Raw genomic sequence first — 15137 nt, forward strand, 5'->3', positions numbered from 1 at the left:
GCCAAAAAAGTGAAATCAATAAATATGCAAAAAAGGAATTAAGTTTGTTAAATTTATAAAAAAAATGCAAAAGTTAAGCAATACACAGATTTATTTATGATCAAATTAATTTTTGTGTATTAACTAATTTTGCTCCACTTTTTGGTGAAGTGCAAATAAATACTCTTAAAATGTTAATGCTGTTAGTATATTTTGAATTTACAAAAATGAGTAATATTGATTGAATATAGGATTTTAATATTCATTAAAAAATAACTCGATCCCAAAGCCGTTACCACTACGGAGTTCAAAACTAAAAAAAAGCAAAATTTTTGACATACAACTTACAAAGAATATTTACAGTACTGCCAAACATTTGGAAGGATTTCAAATGTCGCGATGAACTTATCTTTTGCTAAACTCCATATATGCAAAAAAAGCATGTAATATTATTTTTCAACCATAAAAGTGTGAACGAATATGTTTTGAAGAAGCCAGCACAGGTATAATTATACAAAGAAAAAATAAATTAAAAAAGTACGTATACACCACAGTGTACAACTTTATTTTCTTTTATTTTCATCTACCCTATACATATGTATAATACTTTGTGTGCACATTTAAGTTCTTGAAAAGTTTTCCTGCCATATAACAAAATTTTTAAAAAACTCACATTTTTTCAAAAACGGCTCCAAACGATTTTGATAAAAAATTTTGTGTGTAATATGGCAAATAAGGTCTATGCTTAACGAAAGTAAATGAATTGCGCATAAAATGTGCGATATGGTAATTGTATGAGAATTGTGTGTGCTTCAGCACTAGTAGTAGAAATATGGAACTTGCAGGGTTGCTACAAAGCTCAAAAGTGAGCTGAGCTCAGCTCACAGCTTTGAGCTAGCTCACTTTTGAGCCATGTACCATAGCTCAGCTCATTTGAGCTGAGCTGAAAGTGAGCTGAGCGGATGGTTGAGCTGAGCTGTTGGGTGAGCTGAGCTGTCGGTGAGCTGAGCTGAGCTGAGCTGTTGGGTGAGCTAAGGTAAAGTGAGCTGAGCTGAGCTGTGATGGGTGAGAGGATACATTGATTTTTATTTGGAAAGTATAATGAAATATGAAGATATTTTAAACTTTTATAAAACACCATAGCTTAAGATGTTTGGTTCTAGATATTAATGGAATTATTTTAACACATGGATATTTTTATAAATAAAACAAATAATCTTTCGTGATCTTTTCTCTTGGTTTTTTTTAATAGTAAATATATTTCTATTTTTTTAGTAAAATATTTAATTTTTTATCATAAAAAAAAATTCCGGTACAATCCGGTTTTTGGACTTTTTTCAAAATTCCGAGAAAATCGCGTTTGAAAGTTGGGGTAATTTTTTTTTCGAAAAATCCCCGAATCTTTGAACGCTCCTGGAAGCTAAACCGCTTGAGAGCAATTTTTGGGAGTGATGCCAAATGATAGCTTGTGTCATGGGCCTACGCTTTGCACATTATCAGATTTTTAAAAAATCGTCTTCCATGTTAAACCGCCACATCATGCCTTTATTTTCAGAATCGTGCCTATTTTTTTTTTACTTTTAAGTTCTCCCGGTTTGAGAACGCGTGGGCCTACAGGGATGGGACTTGTACCCAAATGTAGGTTAGAGTCCCCGCTATCTTTTGGCATCCAAAATTTTATTTTCATTTTCTTCAAAATTCCGCGATATAGGCGTTGGAACGCTTTGATCTAGAGACAGGTTAGTGGTGCCATATGAAAACTTATATTCTCAGCTACCCGATAGTGGTATAATCCGGTTTTAGATTTTTTTTTTTAAATTCCGAGAAAATCGCGTTTGAAAGTTGGGGTAAAATTTGTTTTCGAAAAATCCCCGAATCTTTGAACGCTCCTAGAAGCTAAACCGCTTGGGAGCAATTTTTGGGAGTGATGCCAAATGATAGCTTGTGTCATGGGCCTACGCTTTGCACATTGTCAGATTTTAAAAAAAATTGCCTTCCATGTTAAACCGCCACATCATGTCTATTTTTTCAGAATCGTGCCTATTTTTTTTTTTACTTTTAAGTTCTCCCGGTTTGAGAACGCGTTTACCTACAGACATGAGAGTTGTACCCAAATGTAGGTTAGAGTCCCCGCTACCTTTTGGCATCAAACTTTTTTTTTTCATTTTCTTCAAAATTCCGAGATATAGGCGTTGGAAGTTGGGGCTTTCAGCTCAGCTCAAATGAGCTAAGCTATGGTACCTAGCTCAAATTTGAGCTGAGCTGTGAGCTGAGCTGAAATGTGAGCTTTTTGCAACCCTGGCAACTTGCCACATGGAAATTACCACATGCAACTTGCCACACGCAACTTGCTACATGCAGCTTGCCACATGCAACTTGCCACACGCAACTTGCCACATACAACTTGCCACATGCAACTTGCCACATGCAATTTTTAAATACTAAAGTACTGCCTACTCTAAAGGTGAAACGACAGCCCTGCTACCCAGGGTGATCGCGTCATAATCCCTTTGACATTCTTGTCAAAAAGTAAATTTTCATACCCACCCTCCCATAAGAAGTATGTCAGCTATTACATGAAGCCTCAAGAGGCTTGACTCTTTTTTCTAATTTTCTTTTGATAATCATTCTGTGAGGCGCGTACTATTACACGATGCCTCTTGAGTCCAGGACTCAAATTTGACATTTCTCTTTTGATTTAAAATTTGTTGTTGTATTGCACCAAGAAGCAAAAAGAAATGAAAGAGAATGTTGAAAAAAGGAAAAGTGGAAAAAGAAACGTCAAAAAAGAGTCTCAGAATTCCGACCCACGACTCTCTGGTCGGATAATTTTTTGTTTCATCTTTTTTCTCTTTTGCACTCATTACGTTTGAAAAGAGGCGCGCCTCTTGAGGCTTCATGTAATAGCTGACTATAAATTCAAAAAGATAATACGTTTTAATAATTCAGAACGACCAAGCATTTTTTTACAATTCATAATGCTTGGTATAAACTATAACTGCAGTCGTTTCAGTTCCGCTGAAAGTAAATGGTTTCTGTGTCGAAAGCATTTTTCAGGAGAGTAATTAAAAGTTTAAATAATTCTGCTTTCGGTAAACAAATGTTAAAATGAAATTGACACAGAAAAAGTGTTTGAATAGGCAAACTGAGTTTTCCAGGGATGGCAATAATGAAACGTGTTTTTTTGCTTTTCAGGTTTTGGTTAAACTTACTCTGAGAAGAGTATAAAATTTTGTGTTAGAAGCCAGAAGTTCATTCTTTCTTTGAAACAATAATCACGGTTGTTTTATTATGATTATATATGATTACTTCTATAGTAATGAATGCCAGCTATGCCTATACCCCTCCCCTCTACCCTTTCTCCTATTGAAAAATTTTTTTAAGCCACTAGCGAAATTTTTAATGGTTTTTACATCACAAAAACTATTAACAAATTTTGTTTTGCTTTTTATTTTAATAAATTCGTCTAACGGATTCCCCTCTCAGCTTATCAAATCGATATACAATTTCTTTAGGGACAGATTATTAAGACAAAAAAAAATCTCCTTAAAATCCTGAACACTTTATGTCAAGAGTTTGAAGCTTTGTAGTTACTTATCGAGAAAGAAATAATAAGAAAGAATGTTTAAGAATTAAACCTCTTCGATGTTACATTTGCGAAAGATATCGCAGGTTTGCCATCCAAAAGAAATTATGCATATTAAGAAGATATAGTTACGACTTAATCATAAATTTAAAAAGAAACGATATGTAACCTACAGTTACCAGGCTGTTAATAGATTTGATTAAAAACCACCATAAATCACATTAAAGCGCTTTTAAACTAATTAACTGGACTTAGGCTCACTTTTGTTTGACATATTTGCACTAATTTCAAATTTCCCATTCAACAAAACGAAAACCTCTCACTTTAGAAATGGTATGCAAAATCAAGTGATTACCATATCACGATTCAATTTAAAATCAATTCATATCATCAAATCTTAAAAGAAGACAAACACGATGAATTGATTTACGATAGTTCACTCAATCTCCCATATTGGCAACCAAAATTATCAATATCAATGAACACCACTGCATAAATAGCTATTCCCTTTAAATAAATTAATTTGAATATTTATTTTTTATTTTAGTTGCACGATCCCCATAAATAAAATTATAATTCATCTTAAAAGAAAAGAAACAAAAAAAAAAATATCTCAGACATCAAATCAAATTAATTCGATCTAATTGCGTTCTCATAATGTATGCACAGCAGCAGCAGAATTTAATTATGAAACTCCTCTCTTGTCATTCGTTTACATCGTTCCAAAGTCACATTCACTTCTTTTATACCCACACTCTTTGACTCTTAGTGCGATGATATAGTGAGTTGGTCTTTTTTATCAGCTGAAGTCAAAGTTTGGAGAAGTCATCTATAAAATAGTTTCTGACCAACGAATTGTCATCAGTAAACCTCAACAATCTTTCGAAGCAACAGCATAACTTTCCCAAGCAAAAACATGAAGATCTTTCTGGTACGCAAAACTATTTTTGGATACTTTAAACCTCATTTAAATGGATAAACATCATCAGCCTTAATCAAAATGGATATCCCTAACTGTTTTTTATATTTCCTATTCTAGAGCGTGTTCTTGGCAACCGTAGCCATGGTCTCTTCCCAAGGATACAACTACCAGCAATTACCACAGCAACAAGCAGTGCAATATCAGCAACCTAGCCAATATTATGGACAACAACCTTTGGTCATGCAAATTACTCCATCCATTCAACTGCCATCCAATTCCTTGAACACCCCACCAGTATCTGTACCAGCCTTTTTGGTACAGCCTCAGATTAAGACCCAACAACCTTATCGCAGTCCACGTCCCAGCGTGCCCCGTTTCAAGAAGCCAGTCGTTTCAAAGAGCTTCTTTATCCACTCAGCTCCAGAAGAAACCGAAGAAGAACTTCAAGGTGAATTATCCCAGCTGACTCAGCAACCACGCAAACATTACAACGTCTTGTTCATTAAGTCACCATCGCAGACAAATAAGGCTGCCGCCTTGAACTTTGCCAACTCCCTGAATGAAGAAAAGACTGTTGTCTATGTTTTGTCCAAAAAGACTACTGCTGCTGATTTACAAGATGCTGTTCAAAATGCTCCTCAAAAGACTATCAAACCTGAGGTATTCTTCATCAAATATCGTACTCCAGAAGAAGCTCTCAATGCTCAAAGGCAAATTCAATCGCAATACGATACTTTGGGAGGATCATCAACCATTTCCGATGAAGGATTTGCTCAAGTCACCTCAGTTATTGGCTCATTGGACCCTCAAGTTCAAGAAGAAGAAATCGCTCCAAGTCAAAACTACGAAGAAGTGTCTGACAATTCAGTGTCGAATAATAATGGCTACCTGCCACCACAGTATTAGATTGCATCTTCAGTGTGTAGAGATGTGTAAAGTTAGAGCTTATAGTTCCAACTATGATTGTTGTTAAATTTTTAGAAAAAAATTGTTGTTATTAGTTTGTAAGGCATTCAATTGAATATAATAATTCATTAAAAAAAATCAAACGTTTTTTGATGTGTAAATGAAAAAGATTAAAACTTGCATTAAAGCAGTTTTTCATTTAGGAGGTTATAAAGGAGTTTATTATGATTATTTAACTGGTCATTTAAGTAAGCAACCAAACCCAGCCTTTTCTACTTTTGTCTTTTCAAAGGTAATAAATTGAGCGCATTTTGAGTTGAGAAAGAGGCCGAAAATGTAAGTCAATTAATTGTTTTTAAATAAAGCAAAAATTTAATAATTTAATTTATATGTATTTCAGGAACGATACAAAAATTTAAAATTTAAGAGGAATGTTGCCTAGTAAAATACAGCAGGAAATTGATATTACTTGGTGCTATCTAAAAGCCGAAATTGTGTGATAATCTGATAAATGAGCAACTATTTGGAGCCGATTTTGATACTGATCATAAACCTCAGTAAGTAAGTTAAATTTATTTTAAATAATAGTCAAATAGAACAAAATTGTGAAGATTGGACGGATTTCGGAAAAAAAACCCTCAGAGATTAAGAAACTGAAACGTCTTCAACATCTACATTTTCAAAAATAAATCTACATATGTGGCAAAAAGTTTTATACATATATCAGGGCCCTCTTTCATTAAAATTGACAATGTGACAGGTGACAATTTTGTAAATGACAACTTGAAAATTGTCTAAATGCTGTCCCATAAAAAATTGACAATTTTGTAGAATTGTCGGGGAATTTGCTACAATTGTCAAAACTTGGGATCATAAAAAAATTGTGGTGACAATGAATTGTCAAGGATATTTTTAAAAATTGTCACGAATTCCCCGAAAAATTTGTAGTGATGTTTGCGGGGGAGAAAATAATATAAAAATGACAATTTTGTCAGCATATTGTTGAAAACTGTGACATGAAAATGAGTTTCAGTGGAGAGGTGACAAGTTCGATTAAAAATGTCAAATAATTTATTTTCAAGTAAAAGTGATGAAGAATCTGAGAGGCAATTTCTTCAGGTACCTACGCCAGCCTCAAATCTTCAAAGATAGAATTAACTATGATTATTTCGACAGCTCAGTTCCTAGCTTCCTATTTTTTGATTTGATTAGTAAAAGAAATACAAAATAAATTACATGTGTAATTTGTTCTTATAAAGTCAAAACTTAAATCTAATCTGACAGTGACGAAATTGACAACTTAAAAAAATGTCGTTATACCTACCTATTTAAATGACAATTATGCCCGGGGAATATTCAAAAATGGCACACGTTTAATTAAATCTTCATTTATAAGTAGTTACATATGTATTGTGGAAATTAAAAAAAAAATATTCCTTTTTTCTTGCGATAAAGACAAGTTTAGGATTCGGAAAAAAAAATCGAACTCGAGATAACAATTTTACATGACATTACGATGATGGAGAATGGCAAAAAAGTTGGTCCGGCAATTCTTTCTGTCTATCTGTATGAACCTCGAGCTACAGTCTAAACTAACGGAGTGATTTTCTAACTTGGTAGTTAATCGTTTAGAGTTATTCCCAAGAGGACAAATTGAAATTTTTTTTAGGACCAAAACGAACTCTACCTGTCATATAACGCAAATAGAAAAGTTTTTTTTTTTTTAAACGGCTCTTACGATTTTGATTAAAATTCTTGTGTGTAGTGCAACACATAAAGTTTCTTTTTGAAAAAAAATATTTGTTGTACCGTTATTAACGGTACATGCCATGGAATGGATTTTTCGATTTATGAATTTCTCGTAAACGAAGAGGCAGATTTCGATAAAAATTTTTATATAGAAACGTTTATTATTCTATAAAAAATTTTTGAATTTTCTAAAAACAAATTTTTGAATTTTAAAAAAATATTAAAAAAATTTTTTTTGAAATTTTTTTTTTTTTTGAAAACGGTTTGATGAATTTTATCGAAATTTCGTTTTTATGTGTTGAATAATATTTTCTTAAAAATGGCATACCTACCAAGTTTTTTTTTGAAAAATGTTAGAAAATTTTTATAATAAAAAATTATTTTTTTAAAAGAGCGGCTCTAGAGATTTTCAAAATTTTTTTTAATTGTTGGCATTTGGCAAACTTGATTTAGTGAAAAAGGTCATTTATTTATTTTTTTACACTGTTTATGAAATTCCTTAAAAAATTTAAATTTTCGCTAATTTTGTTCAGTAAAACGTTTTAACATTAGAGTTACTTTTAAGATAAGAGTAAGTACGTACCAACCCCAGTCGTGCCTTTTTTATTTTATGTAAAAGCTTTTGAAAAACAAAAATGGAACTAGATATCTAAGAAAGTTTTGGATTTCAGTTTTGAATAGAACTTAAAGAGATCTTTCTTTTAATGTCTCACTTGAAAAATTTGGAAGAATTTTTTGGGGGTATTAGGCAGTGACACCCCTTGAATTTTTTTCGACAATCCGAAAAAAATATATTTTTTTTTTGCTTAAATGCTAGACCTGTTCACTGCGCGCTCATATTCTTTCCTTGTTTCTAGATTTTAATACTCAAATATCTGCCTCCAATTGTAAGAAAAAATATGTTTGGGTGCGAATAACTCAGCAACCAGATCTAAAAAAAAACTTTTGGTTTTCAGTTATTAATAGAGCTTGACGTCTCACCTTATTAAGAGAAAAAGAAGAATCAATAAATATGAGATTAAAAGAAAAAAGGAGTATGCCTAAAAATAATACTTATGATATGAGAAATTAGACTTATATGGCTTAAAAGCGCATCAATCAAGTAAAATCAATGATGTTGCAACTTTTTTTTCGAGTTTTTTTTTTTCAAAAAAAAGCTTTGTTGTTGCATCACCAGGGTCTGCCAAAAAGCATCAAAGCACCACTGAGTGCCGGGGTCGAACAAGCAAACCTATTCTCTTTTCATTGAACTACCGTTTCACTTATGTTCATTTTTTTGTTTTTTTAATTTTATGTGTTACCCAATCTCCTGACATGTAAAGCAAGTTAAAGGCAGATTATCGAAGGAATAGAATAATCAATGTTGTCGGAGAGGGCTGACTGGTTTAAAAAAATTGTCCCGAAGCAATTCCAGGAGGTTCGTATAAAACAAGAACAACAAGACATTATAGAAGTGGCAGAATTTATTTAAATAAATAATTTTGAATATCTTGTTATATTAATGCAATACATCTTTATTAATGACCACCTATCTAAGATATTTAGATTTTGAATGTGTTTCTTGCTAAACTTAAAACTAAAAAAGAATAACTTCTAGAAATCCAAACTCGGCTGAGTGGTAGCACCCGGTTTCTCGGTAGTTTCTTTATCACAGTTACTTAAAGTTGTCCGTATGAAGTCATGATAGTACGATATCTTAGCATGTGCATCTGGATAACCTTGTGCACATGGTCTTCCCCAATTAACCAATGCCACAAGTTTTCCATCATGTACTAATGGTCCTCCGGAATCTCCATGACAAGCACCTTTGCCTTTGTCATTAAACGTACACAAATGACCAACATCAACCCACGAACTGTTGTTGTGTTTCTCCTTACACATTTCATATGGCACATATTTAACCTTGAGAGTCTGCAATTTAGATGGCACCATTCCCCCTAATGACAACGTACCCCATCCAGTCAAGATCAATTCATCGTCTGCTTTCATTACGGCATAGTCATAATCAACTTTAGACGTGACATCATTGAAGTTAATAGAATCATTTAGACGAATTAGAGCAATGTCATTGGCATAGGCCGGACTGTTGTAATTACAATGCATAACTATTTTATCGGGATAGTAATATGCTGACGTTGTGTTGTCTTTGAGGTCTTGTGTACCTGTTAGAATCTTTATTTTGTCCGGGGTTTGTGAAATAACGCAGTGGGAAGCGGTTATTATCCATTTTTCATCGATGATTGTTCCGCCGCAAAAATGTTGCCCTTTAAGAGTTTGTAAAGATACTTGATAGGGTGCTAAGCCGGGGGCTGCTTCCTCGCCACCAACAATTCGTTCCTTTGTGAATTGTGGTGGGAAAATTGGTTGAGATTCTTGATGAGACTTTGCAGCAGTGAGTAAAATGGCCGCTACCAAAAGAAGCAATAAACGCGTCACTTGCATTGTGGCAAGTGTTTTAACAGAACTAAGAACTTTTAGTTCTGCTGCTTTCTTTTATATTGATATTGTAGAAGTTTTTGGTATTCCGATCACGTCGCAACCAAATCATGATAGTTTAATTTATTCATGGCTGTCAATGTCGACTGCGGAGTCCTGCTGGTGAAGTAATAAAGAATCAAAACAAAAAAGAAGTTGGTGCTATATTTAGGTATAATATAGTCAGTCTATTGACCGATTAAAATAAAAGACAATCGGACTGTTTGACCTAAATTTGATGAATATGTTACACATTTACCAATAGGAATTCATTGCACGCTTCGGTGCGTTTAATTTCTTTATTTCATACTTTCACTAGGTATCAGCTTGAAAGAGAATAAGTAATTTTTTGATTGCAACAATTAAGTAAGGGGGATATTTGATACTTTTATATTGATGCATCAGTAAGTAATATAAAATTATTTTATTTTTTTTATTTTGCTTATAAAAATATTTTGTATTAAAAAAAAAAATTTTTTTCAAATAAAAAATCTCTGATTTGAAAAAAAAAACAATGCAAAATGTGTTTATTAAATATTTTTTTGTATAAAATTCATCAAATTCCTTACAGTTTTGACTATTTGCAGTGTTGTGACGGTTTTTACATCGAGTTTTTTAAAGGGTTTTTTACATGTAACAAACTCGATGTAAAAAACTTCAAAATTACATGTAAAAAACTCACTGATGGTAAAAAATTAAATTTCTGAACACGTTTTTTACTTTTTCTAAAAATTTTTAGTTCACTGAGAATTTATTATTTTCAAATTAGAAAGATGCATTCTATGTATGCTAAAAAGTCGATTGATAAAAAAATGTTTCGTTTTTAAAAATATGGTTGATGTAAAACAACCGATTTTTTGAGGTATAAAATCCGGAAAAAATATTCGATTTTTTTGATCCACCCTAATATGTTTGTAAAAACCACCCAAACACATATTTTTTGTTTAAATTTTTTGTTAAAAAAGTTTATTTTTAAAATTATCTTTGACGCCCGTCGAATTGCGATAGTGCTTTGAAATGATCCCAACTAATCAATGAATTTATTATTATTATTATTTACCTACATAAAATTGAAAGATTGATCAGTATTGAATAATGTACGTACGTCGGCCTTGATACATAGTGTGTTTCATTTATTTATATAGACCAACTTTAAATAAATTTAATAAACTGGAGGTAATTTCGTGATAGCTAATCTAAGTAAATTTGTTTGAGTTATTTAAAATGGGCTGACGTATAATTTTTGCGCACTTATATTAAATAATAAGAAATTGCTATTTTTGTCAACCTTTAGAAAATAATAACAATGGGTGCGTTCACGTACGCACAGATACCCTATCCAAGATACCTAAGTATCCGATACGTTTGTGAACACGAATCAGCTGTTCATCAAATCCCCATAAGATACACGAGAATCCAGAAATTTTAAGGATACCTTTGGATTTTTTTGCTTGTCAACACAGCTGATCGATCAGCTGAGATTTTATATGGGATTACAACAACACTAAGGTATCCAGATACCCTTGGATCGGTACGTGAACGCACCCAATCTATAAAGAAGAAAAGCGATTATATTCTTGCACATATCCAGTTTAATTTATGGTTTTAAAACAGACTAAAAACATTTTTCGCTAAAAAAGAAATACGGGGAAAGTGTACTGGTAAAAGTTAAATTTAGATAAAACAGAGGTAATGGTTACAACGTATAACAAAGAAATTTATTTTCATAACATAAAATGTAGTTTAAAGTGTTTTAAAAAAATGTTTTATGAATTACACCCTTTTATTGTTGTTGTAATCCAATCGTAATAAAACGTAACACTAGCATGCACATCTGGGAAGCCTTTGGCGCATGGTTCTCCCCAATTAACAATTCCAATCAGTTTTCCATCACTCACCAGTGGAGCTCCAGAATCACCATGACAAACGCCAGCAGAATCCTGGGAAAGTGAACAAATATGACCCACATCAACTCCAGGATCATCCTTGTACAGTTCCTTACACTTTTTATAATCAACATAATCTACATCAGCCTTCTTCAGTTGTTGAGAATAGTCTCCATCGACATCTGATTTACCCCAGCCAGTTATAACAGCTTTGCTACCTTTAGGAAGAAGTTCGGCTGGTATCGGAATTGGTTGTGTCCTAGCATCGAATTCAATTGCAGTTTCCAATCGCACTAGAGCAATATCATTATGATACAATGGTTTATCATAGTTACAGTGGACGAAAACTCTGTCTGGGAAGTAATGTGCTTCTGGTTCCCAAATATTATTCGTTCCTGAAGATATGAGGAATTTCGAAGGATTCCATCCAACTACACAGTGTCCAGCTGTCAGGATCCATTTTTCGTTAATTATCACCCCCGAACAGAAATGACTTCCAATAATTGTCTGCAATGAAACATGATATGGAGCAAAACCTTCAGTGGCAACTTCACCTCCAACAATACGATTTTCATTTTCAAGTAGTCTGGAATTATTTGTCAAAATTCCATTTTCATGAATTTTTAATCTTTTCCCGGGAATAGCGTTGAACGCCAAAAAAAAAACCAAAACAGTTAAAAGTAACTTCATATTGCAAAAGAAAAACTTGGGCAGTTTTCTTTTATATGTTAAGACCCTTGGCCTTTTACATTGATAAGAAATAAGATTAAATTAAGGAACAGACTGAATGTATATAAATCATTTATCGATTTATGGATGGATATCAAGTTGATAACATTGTGGATAAATTACATTTGATAACAATTCGTTAATGCATTTATGACTCAATATTAACAGTAAGTATTTATTTTTATTTTCATTTAATGGTTTCATTGCAATGCTATTTTCTTTGTTTTTTTTTTTATTATTTTTGTTAGATTCTGGACTCTGTTTTACTGTTCATTGAAAAATAAATTTCAATTACACTGGTTTACAAAATTAAACTTTTTTTTTGTTGCCGGAACCAAAATATACTTTTCTGAAGGTTTTCGGTGTGCTGAACTCGAATCCGAAGTCAAAAAAATTCTAGCAGCTCGCGTTTTTGAAGTATTACCGTTAGGAAATGCAAAAAAACGTTTTTTTGACTACTTCGGACGTTTTTTTTTTCATGTAAAATTTTTTAAAATTAAAATTGTAACGGTTTCTACAAGACCTGTTTTTCTTCTTTCAAAATCTGTTTAAATCTTTCCGATATCTTTCGTATAGGTATAGATATCTTAAGATGAAGTAAGTGTGTTTTGCTCAAAAATCATAGAGGATGTAATAACTTTATACCAGGGTTTCTGGGATACGAATATGATGTCCGACTATTGTTGGTCTCTTATATGTCATTTTCCAAAGTCAGCACACCAGAGGAGAGCCTTAAAACGAAGTTTTTTGGAAACTAATGGTTAATTTATTTTTTTAAATAAAGTTTTTCTAAGTAAATACATGTTTTTTTCTGTTTTATATCTACTTTGCTGAAACTAAGAAACTAGAGCTGATGAAAGTCTTTTAATTACATTTTTGAAAAGGGTATTAAATATGTAGTCAGCAACAGCTAAAATTTTTTCGACAACACATGTGCTGCTTGGCTTACCAATGTATTATAAAGTTATTACATCCTCTATGATTTTTAAGCAAAACACACTTAGTTCATCTTAAGATATCTATACCTATACGAAAGATATCGGAAAGATTTAAACAGATTTTGAAAGAAGAAAAACAGGCCTTTTAGAAACCGTTACAATTTTAATTTTAAAAAATTTTCTTACATGAAAAAAAAACGTCCGAAGTAGTCAAAAAAACGTTTTTTTGCATTTTCTAACGGTAATATTTCAAAAACGCGAGCTGCTAGAATTTTTTTGACTTCGGATTCGAGTTCAGCACACCGAAAACCTTCAGAAAAGTATATTTTGGTTCCGGCAACAGAACCCTTGTTAACCAGTGTTATTGATAGGTATTTTTTTCAAAAGATGTTTTTTTGGTTAAATGCACACAGGCGAATATTATGACTGATAAATTAACATGATAAAATGAGATGTAAACGAGGTGTCAAACAAACTGTCCTATATATTTTTTGTTTTTAGTTCAAACCTTTTTTAATTTTAATTGTAATTTAGAGCACATTTTTGGTTCATTTAAAAGATTAATTTTATAAAATGTGGTATTTATCTCCAATCTTTTGCTTAATCTTTGGAGTTCTTAATAGACCCAGTGTCAATCCACTTTTCAGAGGACAAAAGTTAAAAAAGCTAAAAAAATTATTAACAAGTATAAGTATATAGTAAAAAATCTCCATAATCACCTAGAAAATAGTGAAAAAAAATGCAAAAATACTATTTTTTTTAATTTCTATTTTAACTTTCACAAAAATATTTGGATTCTAACAAAACTCATAAAATTAACTTTTTTTGTGTTTTTCTTAATGCTTTTCAGTAAAATATTATTTATTTTTTTTTTCATTCAAAAAAGTAACCCAACAAATTTTGATTTTTGAAAGTTTTGGATGCAATGTTTTAGGTTAAAACTTTTTATTTAAGACTATATAGAAAAACTACACTTTTACATATTTTAGAAATTACTGCGAAACATTAAAAATAAAATGCACGACTAGAGTCGCACGTACTTGCTTTTATGGTAAAAGCTAAGCTACTCTAATGTTAAAGCTTTTTTTTGTACAAAATTAGTGAAAATTTGATATTTTTGAGGAATTTCATAAGTAGTGAAAAAAAAAATAAAATCAATTTTTTTATTGTAGGCTTAAAGTTTATTTTATTTGTATCTTCAATTTTTGGCCTGATGAAGAGGATAACCATCCCTGAAAAGTTGCGCCAAAAATAGAAGATAAAAATAAACTAAAATTGACTTTAAACCTACAGTAAAAAAATTTACAAATTCAATCCTAAGTGGGCCTTAGGTCTGGTTTATTGTAAAAAAATTTATTTTAAATATAAGAAAAGTCACCTAATTTGTTAAAGAAAAAATAAAATTTATTTTTATAATTGACTAAACACAGTTTTAAATAATATTTTACACAAAATCATGTATGCCATTTGATTTCTTGCAAAAAGGATAACTTTTAGAAAAAAATTTTCGAAAATCGTTAAGGTCGTTTTTTTTTTAAATAATTTTTTAAATACATTCTGAAAGGTTGTGAAAGGGTACAAAACTTAAATAATATGGAAAAATTACCTAATAAAACAGTCGGATTTCTTAAGAAAATAAATTTTATCTCGGTTATTTGTGGAATATTCTCAACAATGTTATGCCATTTTGAAAAGAGAATTGAACACACCAACATTTAAGGTAACTTGCCGAAACATCGTAGTGCATTTTTTTTTACACTACGGTCCATTGAATTAGAGTCATGTAAAAGTTGTTAGTACTAAGTTGGAAAATTAATAACAAATTAATATTTGCTTTAAAACTGATGCAGCTGAGTTAAAATTTTTGAATGCATTTGGTAGCAGGGTTATTCAAGGTTCCGTAACAAAAGAAAAAATGAGAAAAATTAAGATTTGTAGTCATGGTACATGAAAAACCGTCACAGGGT

At 31.7% G+C, this 15137-nt stretch overlaps 3 protein-coding genes across 3 annotated transcripts; 1 reads left to right on the forward strand and 2 right to left on the reverse strand.

Annotated features, from left to right (window-relative positions):
- The first annotated feature begins 4253 nt into the window (after positions 1–4253).
- On the forward strand, positions 4254–5402 carry LOC129915070 (uncharacterized). The gene is made up of 2 exons (XM_055994531.1): positions 4254–4496; positions 4605–5402. The coding sequence occupies exons 1-2, from the start codon at positions 4482–4484 to the stop codon at positions 5391–5393; spliced, it is 804 nt and encodes a 267-aa protein (XP_055850506.1). The 5' UTR covers positions 4254–4481; the 3' UTR covers positions 5394–5402.
- Positions 5403–8735: 3333 nt separating this feature from the next.
- LOC129915071 (chymotrypsin-1-like) lies at positions 8736–9584 on the reverse strand. Its single transcript, XM_055994532.1, has one exon. It carries the CDS (start codon positions 9582–9584, stop codon positions 8736–8738), a length of 849 nt encoding a protein of 282 aa, XP_055850507.1.
- Positions 9585–11380: 1796 nt separating this feature from the next.
- On the reverse strand, positions 11381–12203 carry LOC129916199 (chymotrypsin-2-like). Its single transcript, XM_055996031.1, has one exon. The coding sequence runs from the start codon at positions 12191–12193 to the stop codon at positions 11384–11386; it is 810 nt and encodes a 269-aa protein (XP_055852006.1). The 5' UTR covers positions 12194–12203; the 3' UTR covers positions 11381–11383.
- Between the last annotated feature and the right edge of the window lie 2934 nt (positions 12204–15137).

This window comes from Episyrphus balteatus, chromosome 3, assembly GCF_945859705.1.
Source record: "Episyrphus balteatus chromosome 3, idEpiBalt1.1, whole genome shotgun sequence".
Classification (NCBI taxonomy): Eukaryota; Metazoa; Arthropoda; class Insecta; order Diptera; family Syrphidae; genus Episyrphus; species Episyrphus balteatus.

Bases quoted from the DNA above. Each gene is read 5' to 3' on its own strand.
- LOC129915071 (XM_055994532.1), bottom strand. From the start codon at position 9,584: ATGCAAGTGACGCGTTTATTGCTTCTTTTGGTAGCGGCCATTTTACTC.
- LOC129916199 (XM_055996031.1), bottom strand. From the start codon at position 12,193: ATGAAGTTACTTTTAACTGTTTTGGTTTTTTTTTTGGCGTTCAACGCT.